This window comes from Somniosus microcephalus, chromosome 13, assembly GCF_052327205.1.
Source record: "Somniosus microcephalus isolate GS21.2 chromosome 13, FLI_Smic_1.0, whole genome shotgun sequence".
In the NCBI taxonomy this organism is placed as follows: Eukaryota; Metazoa; Chordata; class Chondrichthyes; order Squaliformes; family Somniosidae; genus Somniosus; species Somniosus microcephalus.
The window spans coordinates 184,716,023-184,733,542 of record NC_140999.1 but is presented as its reverse complement, the minus strand read 5'-3'; the positions used below and the strand labels follow the sequence as shown (position 1 = coordinate 184,733,542).

General features: G+C 46.3%; 1 protein-coding gene across 1 annotated transcript in view; it reads right to left on the bottom strand.

The window, feature by feature from the left end:
- The window catches only part of LOC147108868 (deoxynucleoside triphosphate triphosphohydrolase SAMHD1-like), a 53,138-nt gene extending 36,045 nt beyond the window's left edge, over window positions 1-17,093 (bottom strand). Inside the window, exons 1-5 of the mRNA XM_086005790.1 lie at window positions 16,746-17,093; window positions 8,424-8,490; window positions 5,957-6,026; window positions 4,656-4,816; window positions 1,259-1,374 (exon numbers count right to left, since the gene is read on the bottom strand). Of these exons, the coding sequence (XP_085861916.1) occupies window positions 1,259-1,374; window positions 4,656-4,816; window positions 5,957-6,026; window positions 8,424-8,490; window positions 16,746-16,941 (610 nt within the window). The 5' untranslated portion in view covers window positions 16,942-17,093. The remainder of the gene's footprint in view (window positions 1-1,258; window positions 1,375-4,655; window positions 4,817-5,956; window positions 6,027-8,423; window positions 8,491-16,745) is intronic.
- Window positions 17,094-17,520: the final 427 nt, after the last annotated feature.

The window sequence follows — 17,520 nt, the reverse complement described above, 5'->3', positions numbered from 1 at the left end:
CAACCCACAGCATTTACATCACAACCCGTGAAGGAGAGCGGGCATAAATGATGCCAGTCTCAGTTTCCCAAATTACACGGGCAGTAGCAATTCGCTGGTTGTAAAATCTACCCTCTGGTCAGTTGAACTGAAGGCCTACTTGAGCATCTTCAGGCTGAAACACCCTTAACCATATAGACTGAGGGCTGTAGAAGGTGGAAAGAGTAAGTCACTATAAACATGTCTGCAAGGTGCCACCCTCAAGAACACTTTGCATTACTCCCAAAGCCAATTTCCTTTTGCTGTATTGAGGGTTTTATACCAGTTAAATGGTTAATGTTCCTCTTATTTTCAGCTGCTGCAACTCACATAGAATATGTGCATGGAGGAGCCGCACCATCACTGGCATTTAAAGTGACATTGTACAAAAGTTGGGAGAGTCGACTACATTCATTCTTGTTGCAATTGGTGCTGAATTTTCTCAGTCATCAAGTGAGATACAAACAAGGGGCAGACACTAAGTGTAGGCTGGAAGGTCAGACCAACTGGTGGTGGGGGAGGGGGGAAAAGAGTGCTGAAGGTTAACCTGATTATATTTTGCTAACCTTGCAATCTGTCTCGGTATCGAACCGCGCCGCGAGTCTCGTAACAGGCCGAGGCTATCCCACTAATCTGCATTTCACAATGCTCCACCAAGCCATGAAATCGTAAGCAGTCACTGCAGTGAAGGGTTTAAACTTAGCTTCACACTTAATAGGAATGGATAGTGATTTGATTCTACATCCCTTCTCCCTCCTCACTTCCCCAAGCTACTAATTTTTGCTGGGCGACTGTAGGAACCGACATCTACAATACTTCACCCAAGTGACAATTCTTCACGTACGAGACATTACAGTCAGTGCTGGCAGGATATTCGGCAATGGAGAGCTTCACAGCTGAGCCCAATCTTACCCTCAATTGACGTGCGCACTTTCTGGCAGGAGTCAGTCAAGAACCCTGGAGGAATGTTGCCCAGGAACACTGAAGCCTCCAACTGCTACTCTTGTTGGGTTAGTTAACTCAGCGAGACTGGGAATCGAACCTGGGACCTTTCGACCTGGACAACATACTGTTACGCCGGGTGATGCCTTCACCCACTCGGCACTTTGGATCGGAAAACTTCCATCCCCGTTTGTTTTGAACCCAGGTCTTGAAGCAAATAAATGTTATAGCCTTGTTTTAAAAAAAAAAAACCATGGAGGCTCCTGCTCTACCAACCCCTACAGATCTGCTCACTCACCCAGATCGTGGCAGAGTCCTGCAATCTGCACACATAGCATGTCCCGATGGTTGATCCGCAGTTCCGGTTGCCGCTCAGACAGAGCTTTTACCAACTGGCCTGCCAGGTATCCCACACTGCAGGGCGAAGAGAGAATAATTTAACACGGTGGCACAATCCTTTATACGTCAACTGTCACAGGGTCTTTAATACAGAAAATACCTACAGATTTTCTTGGCGAAAATGACCGTCATGGACAATGCTCCCTTTAAGCTGCGCAGCTGCAGGGTATTAAGGGATGTGCAGCTAAGGCGAGTAAGTGAAGTTAGGATACAGGTCAGCCGTGGTGGAACAGGGTGGAGGGGCTGAATGGCCTTCTCCTGTTCCTGTGTTCCAAAGAGGAAGGCCCACCACCTTCTCAGGCAATATATGCCAGTGATGCCCATAATCCAGAGAATGAATAAAGTGCAGTGGGCAACTGTGGCACGCCTACTGCCATCCCGGGTGAGATGAACTCATCCAACACAGACCGAGAACCAAGCCTGGGGTAATGCTGGACTCTGGCCGCGCAGCGCTCTGAAGCTCCTGCACAGCCAGCTCACCGGCTTTTAAATAGAAAAACCTCGCACGGGCAGAATTTTGAATGGGCCGCGCAGCCCAAATAAAAAAATTAGAGGGAACATTGGTTATGGAATGCTCTAGTTTTTCTACACACGATTTCTTGCAAATAAGGTAAACAACTGACAGCATCCCGAGCGCAACTACCGAGGAAATACGAATGCTTGTACGCTGCCGACTAAAGCCAGCTTAGAAGGCAGATCTGATCTGACAGATATATCTATGTTTTTGTAAATTCCTTGAAGTGTAGGCCTGGCTCTATCTTTACAGAGCTGCATTGTTTCAATCCAGGGGAATCAAAACAGTAAACCTGCGTTCAAACCCATGAGATTTCGGTAAGAACTTGCATTTATATTGAGCTTGCCACATCCTCAGGACGTCCCAAAAATCGCTTCACTGCTAAAGAATTACTTTTGAAGAATCTTCACTGTTGTAATGTAGGAAACGCAGCAGCCAATTTGCACTCCGCAAGGACCGACAAGCAGCAATGAAATGAATAACCAGTCTATCTGGTAGAGGGCAGAGCTAGAGGGCAGGGCCTTGGTTTAAAATCTCGTCAAAGACGGCACCTCCCACAGTGCAGCACTCCCTCGGTACTGCACTAAGGTGGCACAGAATCAGAGAAACTTACAGCACAGGAGGAGGCCGTTCGGCCCGTCGTGCCTGTGCCGGCTCTTTGAAAGAGCAGTCGTGGTCAGTCCCTGCTTTTTGTCCGGAACCCTGCCAGTTCCTCATCCTCCAGAACCCGTCCGACTCCCTTTTAAAATTATTCATGGAATCAGCTTCCACCACCTTCTCAGGTCGAGCGTTCCAGCGTGTCAACCTGGACGACGTGCTCAAGTCTCTGGAGTGGAGCTTGAACCCACGACCTTCAGGCTCAGAGGCGAGAGTGCTGCCAACTGAGCCAAGCGGACACACTAGGGTCTAAACCATCGACGTGCAAACCTTGCACTGCTGTGGACTTCAGTTTCCACGTCCTGTCCGGCTAAGCATACGCAGCCTGAACTATCGGGAAATATTCCTAAATTTGCATTCTTTGGACTCAGCACTGTGTGCTATTTAAACAAATTACTAGAAACGCCCCCAATTGTGGCATTCAGTGTCATTCGAGTTTACCCCACCGAAACATTTCAGTGTGCAACAGAAACAATTTATACAGCGCCTTTAAATGTAGTAAAACGGCCCGAGGCGCTTCACAGCAGCGTAATCAGACACAATTTGACACCGAGCCACATAAGGAGATATTAGGACAGGTGATCAAAAGCTTGGTCAAAGAGGAAGGTTTTAAGGAGCGTCTTAAAATAAGAGAGGCAGAGAGGTTTAGGGAGGGAATCCCAGAGCCTAGGGTCCAGACAGCTGAAGGCACGGCCGCCAATGGTGCAGCAATTAAAATCAGGTTCCAGAATTGGAGGAACACAAACTTCTCGGAGGGTAGGTAAGGTTCCCTTTAAGCTGCGCGGCCAGTCAGCGCTCTGGCCCTCCTGTGTATTTTGAAGGGGCCGCGGACCCAAAAATATTTTTTTTACGGGAACATTGGTTGTAGGGCTGGAGGAGGTTACACAGATAGGGAGAGGGGCGAGGCCATGCAGGGATGCGAATTTTAAAATCGGCAGGTTGCCAGACCAATGTAGGTCAGTGAGCACAGGGCTGGGGGGGGGGGGGGGGGGGGGGGTGGTGGTGAACGGGACTTGGTCAGAGTTAGGACACGGGAAGCAGCGTTTTGGATGAGCTGAAGTTTACGGAGGGAGGAAGACAGGAGGCTGGTCAGGGGAGGGTTGGAATAGTCGAGTCTGGATGCGGCTTTCAGCAGCAGATGGGCCTATAATATACTGTAAGCCCCATAACGTTTTGGCAATATGTATGTTGTCGTTACAATCTCAAGCAGCAAGTTATAACTTGAACAGCCATCAGCCCTCAGCAGAGGGTGGGGCCCGGAGATATAATTATCTACCCAGTGGCCTGACTAGAGAACGGATAAATATTACCCAATGCCTAAAGGACCCTTAAAGTACAAAAGGACAAGACCTGGAACAACTCAACAGATTGCCTGAGCTAATCCACAATCTCCCTCAGATTAAAGTCCGACAACTCAATAGCCCACAAATCCTTGGGAGCCGGATCAAGAGTTCGTCTCACTCTGTTCCCTGTCCCATCTCAACACAGCACTTTGTCCAGTCATTAACCTGCTACAATATTCAGAATACCCACTGGCCAGTGAGCATCAGTCCCACTCCAATAAAGAGTGGCGGTCAGAGGATATATTGTCACACAGTTAACGCAAGGTTCTTTTCAAACTGGAACCAACACACAACGGATAGCACTGAGCCACACAGAAAGGAGGATTCCAGGCTCAGTTCCTGTTCAGAGCTCAGTTAGCATATCTCACCCAAAATACTGGGGGGCAGGGGGCAGTGCAATTGGACTCAGTGTCCCTTGGCCGGTCACTTTTCATCAACCTCTGCTGCAAACACGCAAGTGGACACTGGGCGGAGTTTTCGCTAGAGTCCAGAAATCTATCGATCTCAGCCTTGAATATATTCAACAACTGAGCATCCATGGCCCGTTGGGGCAGAGAACCTCAAGCAATGCTCCAATGGTCCAGGAGCCTGCCCGCATTCACCACGTGAGTTCATTTGGAAGAATGACTACTTGGGCGCGAGGTACTGGAGGGCCACCATCGACTGTGGGACAGTGGACCTTGCACTGGAGGAAGAATCGTCGGGAGAAAATATAACAACAGAAGAAATGACCTCAAACTGCTTTCAAACATAATTTCCAGAATTCCTTGCCGAGCCCTTACCCTATGGAGTGTTCAAACCTGTTGTGGGAAGCCCCAGGATACACAAAGTATGTCCCACCCAGCTGCTTGATGAAGCGAAGCCGCTGGAACTGTGGAGTGTCGATGATTCGGACGAGGAGTGGATGCATCTCAATGTGTCCGTGGATTGGGTCATTGAACACCTACAGAAAAAGTGAAAGGTGTCTTCTCTCATCACATGACAGGGTTACAAGCGTGAGCATGTGCGTTACATCCCACACACAGGTTATCGCACTTAATTAATCAGCAACTTACACACACGATCACAAAATGATTGGAACACGCTTATTCTCCAGAGTACAACAGAGCATCGAGTTACATCGAGCCGACAGCACAGAAACAGGCCATTCAGCCCAACTGGTCCTTGCCGGTGTTTATGCTGTACACAAACCTCCTCCCACCCCTCTTCATCTCACCCCATCAGCATACCCTTCTACTTCAGGTCGGCAGAGGAAACGCTTCAAGGACACCCTCAAAGCCTCCTTGAAAAAGTGCAACATCCCCACCCACACCTGGGACTCCCTGGCCCAAGACCGCACAAAGTGGAGATGCAGCATCCGGGAAGGCGCCGAACACCTCCAGTCTCTTCGCCAGGAGCAAGCGGAAGCCAAGCGCAGGCAGTGCAAGGAGCGCACGTCAACCCAAGCACCCCACCCACCCGCCCCTTCAACCACCGTCTGCCCCACCTGTGGCAGACTGTAGGTCCCGCATTGAACTCATCAGTCACCTGCGAACTCATTTTTAATGTGGAAGCAAGTCATCCTCGGTTCCGAGGGACTGCCTAAGAAAGAGACCCTTCTACTCCTTTCTCCCTCATGTGCTTATCCAGCTTCCATTTAAATGCATCTATGCTAGTCGCCTCAACTACTCCTTGTGGTCGCGCGTTCCGCATTTTAACCACTCCCTGGGAAAAGAAGTTTCTCCTGAATTCCCTATCGGATTTATTAGTGACTATCCTATATTCATGGCCCCTAGTTTTTGAATCCCCCCCCCCGCTACAAGTGGAAACATCTTCTCGGTCTACCCTACTGAACCCCTTTATACTTTTAAATACCTCTATCAGGTCACCTCTCAGCCTTCTCTTTCCTGATAGGTTAGAACCTCTCAGAACAATGCAGTACAACAATCTCTTCATTCAACCCCACCTCCCCCCGCCATCTTCTACCAGGTTTTTCCAAATGGCCAACCTATTCCAAACTCTCAACATTGCTGTGAGCCAGACAGACCGATAGGCAACCGATGTCAAGAGACTATTCAATTTCCCCTTCAAACGTATTTCCTACCTTCACGTCAATAGGGTTCTGCCAGAGCGCATCAATACAGCTGATCAGGTGTAATCGTTCTCCGAGAGCGCTGGAAACAAAACAGCAACCGTAAGTCATCTCTCAACCAACCTTTGCTTACGAAGAATAATCTGATCCGTGGTAAAATGTGCCCCACACAACATCCATTTGGAATTGATTACATTCGCCACCAATTCTGTCTACTTGTCCCTTCCTTCACCCCAGCACTGAAAAGAGTACTGCTCCAGTGTCTGACGGGAAACTAGGGAGTGAAATCCACGCTCACTGCATTAAAACAAATCTCAGCTACAAGAGGCTGGATGTTGCACTGTGTCACAACACTGCACTTTCATCCCTTCATAGGGACAGGAGTAGGCCATTCAGCCCCTCGAACCAAAGTGAGTTATAACACACCATTCATGATCTCAGGATGTCCCAAAGTGCTTTACAGCCAATGAAGTACTTTTTGAAGTGGAGTCACTGTTGTAATGTGGGAAACACGGCAGCCAATTTGCACACACAAAGCTCCCACAAACAACAATGTGATAATGACCTGATAATCTGTTTTTAGTGCTGTTGATTGAAGGATAAAGCCTGGCCAGGACACCGGGAATAACTCCCCTGTTCTTCTTCGAAAAAATGCCGTGGGATCTTTTATGTCCACCTGAGAGCAGACTCGGTTTAACGTCTCATCCGAAAGACCTCCAACAGTGCAGCACTCCCTCAGCATTGCACTGGATTGCCAGCCTAGATTTTGTGCTCAAGTCCCTGAAGTGGGGACTTGATAGAAAAAGAGATAATGGCCACAAGGAATCTCTCTTAAACCCCAACCCCAAGGTCAGCTTCTCGTTTAGAAGCGTTAGCTTGAGAAGTATAAAATTCCCCTAATAAGGGGGAAATGAGAGACTGCTTCTGATCAGCTGTAGCCAGAGCAGCACAGTGTACTTTTACATAAATACAATTAATAAACAGCACATGTCGAAACAGCTCAAAGCACAAAAGAAGTTCAATTTTGGAATGAAGCAACACAAGTCGGCTAATGCGGCAATCACTAGGACACTCCCTTGTATGAGGAAATGCAAACAGAACAAAGACTTGTAAAATAGTACGATAGCAAAATACGGCAGATGCTGGAAATCTGAAATAACAACAGAAAATGCTGGAAAAACTCAGCAGGTCAGGCAACATCCGTGGAGAGAAATTTGAGTTGACGTTTCAGGTCGAAACCCTTCTTCAAAACTGGAAAGAAAAAAAAAATAGATCGAAGGCAAGACTGCGATCGAACAAAAGAAGAAAAAGAGACAATAAAAGGTATTCGAAGCCAGACGAGCTGGTAATAGGCCCGTGGAGACAAAAGGCAGCTGAGATTCGGTGTGAAGTGTACTGGCAGGTAAGAGACAGCTGCCAGGTGAGAGAAACAAAAGGAAAGGGGGGGGGGGGGTGGGGAAGGAGGACCCAAAACAAAGGGGTGGAAAAAATTATAAGTAAAAAAGTAATAGGTGCCGTATCGGTGCCGTTTCCTGCTCTCGCCCCAAACTAGACAATTTCATTCACTTTGCCTCCAATTTCCACCCTTCCCTCACCTTCACATGGTCCATCTCCGACTCTTCCCTTCCTCGACTTCTCCGTCTCCATCTCTGGGGATAGGTTATCGACCAATATTCACTACAAGCCCACTGACTCCCACAGCTACCTAGACTACACTTACTCCCACCCCGCCTCCCGTAAGGACTCTATTCCATTTTGAAGAAGGGTTCGACCCGAAACGTCAACTCAAATTTCTCTCCACGGATGTTGCCTGACCTGCTGAGTTTTTCCAGCATTTTCTGTTGTTATTTAAAGACTTGTAAAACTGGGACTGCTTTCGTTCCAGGGCGATTTGATAGAGGTGTTTAAAGTCATGAAGGAGTGGGACAGCACAGGTAGAAACAACATTGTTTACAGTGATTTGAGGGGATAAAGATAGAAGAGTAAATGGAAGAAATTTAACAGCGAGCACAAGAACCTTTTCTTCTTCTTTATGCAGAGGGTTGTGAGGCAGTTAGTGATTGAAGCAGAGACCACGTCAACATTTAACAACGATGAGGAGGAATTTCTTCACTCAGAGGGTTGTGAATCTTTGGAATTCTCTACCTCAAAGGGCTGTGGATGCTGAATCATTGAGTATATTCAAGGCTGGGATAGATAAGATTTTTGGACTCTAGGGGGAATCAATGGATATGGGGATCAGGCGTGAAAGTGGAGTTGAGGTGGAAGATCAGCCATGATCTTACTGAATGGCGGAGCAGGCTCGAAGGGCCGACTCCTGCTCCTAATTCTTATGTTCTTATTCCAGCTCTCTGCCCATTGCATGTGAATCTGGGGAAATGTCTTTGCTTAGAAATAACAATCCTCACACTCAGATAATCACACACTGCCCTGAATTCAGACAAAGTATTTCTCATTGCTACAGCATTGCTGCACTTACCTCACTCCTAGCTGTTCTAAATCAGATTCCTTCAGATAGGGCAGGGTGATGCCAGATAGCTTTTCATCTAGAGAAAGAGGATAGGAAAGTGAAACATGAAGCAGTATTCAGTGGAACTCATTCTTGCCCACCGGTCAGCCCCTATCAAGTGTCATGGACAGATTCTAGTAAGTTATCAAGAGGAAACGATGGCATGGAGGGCAAAACATTGAGGGAGGCAGGAAGGTTACACTAATTGTCAACCTGTACATATTTTTATTCTGAACTAAAAGCAATTGACAATAGGTTTGAGCTGAAAGTTTAAATTCATCTTCCAGTTGTTTTTCAAACCATTTGCAAAATTAAGAAACTCAGAAATCCTGCTGCACGCCCAGGAAACACCTACTTTCCCTTAAAGAGAAAAGCATGGAGGGAAATTCTGTTCAGGGCAGCAACCTGGGGACCGTGGGTAAAGGTGCAGTCGGAAACTTCCTTCAGCTTTGACAGAATGACGTCGCGAAAAATGGCAACTTCAAACCAGGCTTTTGAGTTAAAATGTCGTCCAGCTAGGTGGGACTGCACTCGCCTGGTTCCATTCTTATCTATCTAATCGTAGCCAGAGAATCACCTGCAACAGCTTCTCTTCCCGCTCCCACATCGTTACCTCTGGTGTCCCCCAAGGATCTATCCTTGGCCCCCTCCTATTTCTCATCTACATGCTGCCCCTTGGCGACATCATCCGAAAGCACAGCATCAGTTTCCACGTGTACGCTGACGACACCTAGCCCTACCTCACTACCACTTCTCCTGACCCCGCCACGGTCTCTAAATTGTCAGACTGCTTATCCAACATCCAGTTCTGGATGAGCAGAAATGTTCTCCAATTAAATATTGGGAAGACTGAAGCCATTGTTTTCGGTCCCCGTCCAAACTCCATTCTCTAGCCACGGACTCCATCCCTCTCCCCAACATATGTCTGAGGCTGAACCACACTGTTCGCAACCTTGGTGTCATATTTGACCCTGAAATGAGCTTCAGGCCACATATCCGTGGCATTACTAAGACCGCCTACTTCCACCTCCATAACATTGCCCGTCTCCACCCTTGCCTCAGTTCATCCGCTGCTGAAACACTCACCCATGCCTTTGTTACCTCTAGACTTGACTATTCCAACGCACTCCTGGCTGGCCTCCCACATTCTGCCCTATGTAAACTTGTCATCCAAAGCTCAGCTGCCCGTGTCCTAACTCGCACCAAGTTCTGTTCACCCATTACCCTGTGCTCGCTGACCTACATTGGCTCCCGGTTAAGCAAGGCTTCGATTTCAAAATTCTCATCCTTGTTTTCAAATCCCTCCATGGCCTCGCCCCTCCCTATCTCTGTAATCACCTTCAGCCCCACAACCCCACCGAGATATCTGTGCTCCTCTAATTCTGCCCTTGCGCATCCCTGATTATAATCGCTCAACCATTGGTGGCCGTGCCTTCTGTTGCCTCGGCCCTAAGCTCTGGAATTCCCTCCTTAAATCTCTCCGCCTCTCTCCTCCTTTAAGACACTCCTTAAAACCTACCTCTTTGACCAAGCTTTTGGTCACCAGCCCTAATTTCTCCTTATGTGGCTCAAGTGTCAAATCTTTTGTCTTATAATACTCCTGTGAAGCGCCTTGGGACGTTTTACTACGCTAAAGGCGCTATATAAATACAAGTTGTTATTGTTGTCAAAAAACATTAATTGTGAAGGCAGAAAAGGCAATTCATAGCTCAGTTTAATTATGTCATTGTGAAATATGTGATGTCATCTGGCTTCTCTTCCCGACTCCTGAGCGCTCAAAAGTTGTGATTGGTTTTTATTTCAGCCAAATAAAATCGCTAGAGTGTGACACAGGAAATGACACAATGGACATGAACTGTGTTTATAACATACTGACATTAATCATCTTCTGAAGTAATTTGTGGAAATTGCATTGCACAATTCCGCAATCTGGAGTGCTTTGGAAAATTATGTCTAATGCATCTGCAATTTTCTCTATTTATGTTAATATTCTGGAGTGGTAAGCATCAGGTCCTGGAGATTTGTCTACTTTACATTCCATTATTTTCTCCATTACCATTTAAAAAAATCTTATATTAAATTCTCTCCTTGACTTATTTTTAGGTTCTTTTCTACCACGGCTATTTTGTCCTCTTCCTCCACTGTGAAAACAGATATAAAAATACCCACTTAACCAGTCTACCATTTCCTTACTGTCCATTATAGTCTCACCTTCATCTGTCTTTAATGGGCCCACATTCCCTTTAACCACTCTCTCATCATACATTTTTAAGAACTTTTGCTGTTAGCTTTTCTTCCATATTCTCTTTTTAACACTTCATTACTTTCTTCCAACCCCATTGTTGCATTTTACAGCTCTCCCAGTCCATTGGATTTCCATTATTCCTTGCATGCGTGCAAGCATTTTTTTTTAAATCAGCTCGAGACTACCTCTTACATAATTTGTTGAGCTTAACTACACAAGTGGAGCCTTTACCTTTTAGGGGTGTGTACTGGGTTTTTGAATTATACCAAATGCCTCTTGAAATACTTTCCCATTGTTTGTTTGTAGGTTCAACTAGTAACAGCATTTGTGCTGTCCCTTGCCTCATTGGTTGACTACGGTTAACTACACAACAGAGCTTATACCATTTATTTAGGTACAGTATGTATCGGGTTTTGTATCGTACCAAATACTTCTTTGAATACTTCTCATTGTTTCTCCGTATGTTTACCCATTAGCAGTTCAGCCTGCGGTCAATTAATTTCTCATCCCTTCAAAGTTTCCGTTACACCCAGAGAGTGGTGAGCCTGTGGAATTCTCTACCACAGAAGGCAGTAGAGGCCAATTCATTAAATATATTCCAGAAGGAGTTGGATATATTTCTTAAGGCTAAAGGGATCAAGGGATATGGGGAGAAGGCAGGGACAGGGTACTGAATTTGGATGATCAGCCATGATCTCATTGAATGGCGGAGCAGGCTTGAGGGGCCAAATGGCCTACTCCTGCTCCTATCTTCTATGTTTTACTTCAAATAAATACCATGGTTTGTCACTCTCCCTTCTTCCTCTCAAATCTAACATCAAATTCAACAGGCCTGTTTGGTTTATGCTCCTATTTCTTATGTTCTTATCATAGAAATTTGCAGCACAGAAGGAGGCCATTCGACCCATCTTGTCCATGCCGGCCGACAAAGAGCTACCCACCCTAATCCCACCTTCCAGCACTTGGTCCGTATCCTTGTAGGTTACGGCACTTCAAGTGCATATCCAAGGACTTTTTAAATGTGATCAGAGTCTCTGCCTCTACATAGAAACATAGAAGATAGGAGCAGGAATAGGCCATTCGGCCCTTCGAGCCTGCTCCGCCATTCAATGTGATCATGGCTGATCATCCAAATTCAGTACCCTGTCCCTGCCTTCTCCCCATATCCCTTGATCCCTTTAGCCTTAAGAAATATATTTAACTCCTTCTTGAATATATTTAATGAACTAGCCTCCACCACCCTCTGTGGCAGAGAATTCCACAGGTTCACCACTCTCTGGGTGAAGAAATTCCTCCTCATTTCAGTCCTAAATGGCTTACCCCTTATCCTTAGACTATGACCCCTGGTTCTGGACTCCCCGGCCATCAGAAACATCCTTCCTGCATCTAGTCTGTCCAGACCTGACAGAATTTTATAGGTTTCGATGAGATCCCCTCTCAATCTTCTAAACTCCAGTGAGTATAAGCCCAATCGACACAATCTCTCCTCATACGTCATTCCTGCCATCCCAGGTAACAGTCTGGTGAATCTTCGCTGCACTCCCTCCATGGCAAGAACATCCTTCCTCAAATAAAGCGACCAAAACTGCACACAATACTCAAGGTGTGGTCTCACCAAGGCCCTGTACAACTGTAGCAAGACATCCTTGTTCCTGTACTCGAACCCTCTTGCTACGAAGGCCAACATACCATTTGCCTTCTTAACCGCCTGCTGCACCTGCATGCTTACCTTCAGCGACTGGTGCACAAGGACACCCAGGTCTCTTTGCACTTCCCCTTCTACCAATCTATTGCCATTCAAATAATAATCTGCCTTCCTGTTTTTGCCACCAAAGTGGAAAACCTCACATTTATCCACATTGTAGTGCATTTGCCATGTTTCTGCCCAATCACCCAACCTGTCCAAATCGTACTGGAGTTTCCCGACATCCTCCTCGCAGCTTACCCTCCTGCCCAGCTTTGTGTCATCTGCAAATTTGGAGATATTACATCCAATTCCCTCGTCCAGATCATTAATATATATTGTGAACAGCTGGGGTCCTAGGACCGATCCTTGCGGTACCCCACTAGTCACTGCCTGCCACTCGGAAAACGACCCGTTTATTCCAACTCTTTGCTTTCTGTCCGCCAACCAGTTCTCTATCCAAGTCAATACCTTGCCCCCAATCCCATGTGCCTTAATTTTGCACGCTAATCTCTTGTGTGGGACCTTATCGAAAGCCTTCTGAAAGTCCAAATACACCACATCCATTGGTTCTCCCTTATCTATTTTACCAGTTACATCCTCAAAAAATTCCAGTAGATTAGTCAAGCATGATTTACCTTTTGTAAATCCATGTTGACTTTGTCCGATCCTGTCACTGCTTACCAAGTGCTCTGCTATTACATCTTTTATAATAGATTCTAGCATTTTCCCCACTACCGATGTCAGGCTTACCAGTCTATAATTCCCCGCTTTTTCTCTACCACCTTTTTTGAATAGTGGTGTAACATTAGCTACCCTCCAATCCATGGGTACCGTTCCAGAGTCTATCGAGTTCTGGAAGATGACCAGTAATGCATCTACTATCTCTAGGGCCACTTCCTTAAGTACCCTGGGATGTAGACCATGAGGCCCTGGGGATTTATCAGCCTTCAGTCCCATCAATTTTCCTAACACCATTTTCCTACAAATACTGATTTCTTTCAGTTCCTCTCTTTCATCAGACCCTATGTTCCCCGGCATCTCTGGGAGGTTATTTGTGTCCTCCTTTGTGAAGACAGAACCAAAGTATGTATTTAGTTGGTCTGCCATTTCCTTGTTTCCCCATTATAAATTCCCCTGATTCTGACTGTAAGGGACCTACGCTTGACTTCACTAATCTTTTTCTCTTCACATATCTATAAAAGCTTTTACAGTCAGTTTTTATGTTCCCTGAAAGCTTACTCTCATATTCTATTTTCCCTTTCTTAATTAATCCCTTTGTCCTCCTTTGTTGACTCCTAAACTGCTCCCAATCCTCAGGATTATTGCTTTTTCTAGCCAATTTATATGTTCTCTCCTTGGATCTTATGCTATCCCTAATTTCCCTTGTTAGCCATGGTTGAGTCACCTTTTTTGTTTTATTTTTATGCCAAACTGGGATGAACAAATTCTGTAGCTCATCCATTCGGTCTTTGAATGTTTGCCATTGCCTATCCACCGTCAACCCTTTGAGTGCCATTCCCCAATCAATCCTACCCAACTCGCTCCTCAGACCATCGTAGTTTCCCTTTATTTAAATCTACCACCCTTTCAGGCAGTGAGTTCCAGACCCCCACCACCCTCGGTGAAAAAATTTCTCCTCAAATCCCCTGACCAATTACTTTAAATCTATGTCAGCTGGTTATTGACCCTTCTGCTAAGGGAAATAGGTCCTTCCTGTCCACTATCTAGGCCCTTCTTAATTTTATACACCTCAATTAGTTCTCCCCTCAGCCTCCTCTGTTCCAAAGAAAACAATCCCAGCCTATCCAATCTTTCCTCATAGCTAAAATTCCCCAGTCCAGGCAACATCCTCTTAAATCTCCTCTGTACCCTCTCTAGTACAATCACATCCTTCCTGTAATGTGGTGACCAGAACTGCATGCAATATTCTAGCTGCAGCCTAACTAGTGTTTTATACAGTTCAAGCATAGCCTCCCTGCTCTTATATTATATGCCTCGGCTAATAAAGGCAAGTATCCCGTATGCCTTCTTAACCACCTTATCTACCTGTTCTGCTACCTTCTGTGGACATGCACTCCAAGGTCCCTCTGATCTTCTGCACTTCTCAGTATCCTACCATTTACAGGAAACTTTCTGATATCCGGCACTGACGGGACCGAGCTGGTGCCGTACCATCAAAAGTGCCGGACATACCAGCGTTAATGTTGAAACATACGGAACTGAAAAGTTCCGTGTGAATCAACAAACCCTGTCAAAACAGTCGGCTGCAGCTGCAAGCGTCTCTAGCTGAAGCTGTTGCTATAGCTACAGACCTTGCAGTGCCTGACTGGGGAAAAAAAAGCAACGAGAACTAAAAAAAACTTATAGAAAACGGCTCCTGATTTTTGCCGTTAGATCGAGTATTCCGGACACATAACCTCTGGATAAACCAAAGTTTCCTGTAATGTGTATTCCCTTGCCTTGTTCGGCCTCCCCAAAAGCATTACCTCACACCTCTCCAGATTGAATTCCATTTGCCACTGTTCTGCCCACCTGACCAGTCCATTGATATCTTCCTGCAGTCTGCAGCTTTCTTCTTCATTATCAACCACACGGCCAATTTTTGCATCATCTGCAAACTTCTTAAGCATACTTCCTACATTCAAGTCCAAATCATTGATATATACCACAAAAAGCAAAGGACCCAGTACGGAGCCCTGCAGAACCCCACTGGAAACAGCCTTCCAGTCACAAAAACACCTTTCAACCATTACCTTTTGTTTCCTGCCTCTGAGCCAATTTTGGATCCAACTTATCACTTTGCCTTGGATCCCATGGGCTTTTACTTTCGTGACCAGTCTGCCATGCGGGACCTTATCAAAAGCCTTGCTAAAATCCAGAGACTACATCAAACACACTACCCTCGTCGACCCTCCTTGTTACTTCCTCAAAAAATTCAATCAAGTTCGTCAGACACGGCCTTCCCTTAACAAATCCATGCTGACTGTCCCTGATTAATCCTCGTCTTTCTAAATGAAGATTTATCCTGTCCCTCAGAATTTTTTGCAATAATTTTCCCACCACTTAGGTTAGGCTGACTGGCCTGTAATTACTCGGTCTATTCCTTTCTCCCTTTTTAAACAACGGTACCACGTTAGCAGTCCTTCAGCACCACACCTGTAGCCAGAGAGGATTGGAAAATGATGGTCAGAGCCTCTGCTCTTTCCTCTCTTAACAGTCTGGGATACATTTCATCTGGGTCTGGGAATTTATCCACTGTCAAAGATGCCAAACCCCTTAATACTTCCTCTTTCACTATGTTTATTTCCTCTAATATTTCACACACCTCCTCCGATTGCAATGTCTGCAACATCCCTCTCTTTTGAGAAAACAGACGCAAAGTATTCATTAATAACCATACCCATGTCTTCCGCTTCCACACACAGCTTACCTTTATGGTCCCAACAGGCCCTACTCTTGCTTTAGTTATCCTCTTGCTCTTAATATATTTATAAAACAAATATATATACATACATACACATACTCAGTCATTTAGTATATTTAAGACAGAGATCAATAGATTTTTGGGCGCTAAGGGAATCAAGGGATAGGGCCGGAAAGTGGAGTTGATGTAGAAGTTCGGCCATGATCTTGTTGAATGGCGGAGCAGGCTCGAGGGGCCACATGGCCGACTCCTGCACCTATTTCTTATGTTCTCAATCATAGTCAATATGATCAACATTTGCAAGAGGCTCCCTCCTTACTGTCAGATTGCACCGCTGCAGGGGTGACTTTGGGAGTGAATTGCCTCACTGTGTCTCCCTCTGCACCGCTGTAATTTCGTCAGGAGGTCCCAGTAACAGGGTTTCCACCAGTTACAGCTCAGTGCGAGATGCCCCACAGAGAAGCAGCTCCTATGTGTCACAGAATGATGATGCCCCAATAGGAAGTCCACAACATACACAGCACATTCAATATGTTACTAATATTAAACAAGCCACATCTGATCAAAATGCAGATGTGGACCACTTGTAAAGAAATAACAATTATTCATTCAGTTACCCTCGAATGATCCAGGAGGACCTCTTGCACACTTTGCAGGGACACTCCTAGATCAAGATTTATAAAATACAAAGCAAATTCATGCTTTAGATATGCTTCATTGACCAAAATGAAATAGCAATGGGAGTAGGTTATCCTCAGAGGGCGTGTCTCACTCTTTCCGTCTGCAGCTTGCTTTTTGCAAGTGTAGGAGGTAAATTTGCATGGTATGGAGGAAAAGGGCAAGGGGGTGGGATTGACGGGAAAGCTCGTGCAAAGAGCCGGCACATGCACGATGGGCCAAATGGCCTCCTTCTGTGCTGGATCATCCTCTACTTGCCTCTGAACAACTGCTCGAACTTTGCGAACCCGTGCACCCGCAGGAAGCAGCAGACCTCCTCCACATCCCAGTCCCGGTAACTGGATTTTAACTTGATGTGGGAAACTCTCTTCTCGGGGGTGGTGTTTTTGCAACCGCCCGCCCCGCCAGCGGGGCTGGGCGACCTCGGCCTCTTTCGGCTTTCGCTCTGGCTCATCTTCCCCTCCACGATGCCGCTGGGCTGGCCGGGCTGTGAACGTGCTGAAGCTTCGCTCCGGCTCTCGCTCACTCACTTTCTCCGCGATCCGATCCGCTCCACCGTCAGCTGCCCGAGTGCGCGCGGTGCCGGCCAGCCTGATGATTGACAGCTCCGGGGCCAGCCCCGGGAACGGCCCGCTGATTGGCTCGGCGTATTCCATTTCTCGCTGTCAATCAAACCCTCTGCCCCACCCCCCCGCCCCTGCTTAAAGGCGCAGTGCGCCCTTCTGCAACAACAGCAACAAGAAGAAAGACTTGCATTTCTGTAGCGCCGTTCACTCATTGAAACATACAAGATTCTGAAGGGTAGATGCAGTAGATCGGGAGTCTTGCTACAATTGTACAGAAACATAGAAGATAGAAGCAGGAGTAGGCCATTCGGCCCCTCGAGCCTGCTCCGCCATTCAATGCGATCATGGCTGATCATCCAAATTCAGTACCCTGTCCCTGCTTTCTCCCCATATCCCTTGATCCCTTTAGCCTTAAGAAATATATCCAACTCCTTCTTGAATATATTAATGAATTGGCCTCTACTGCC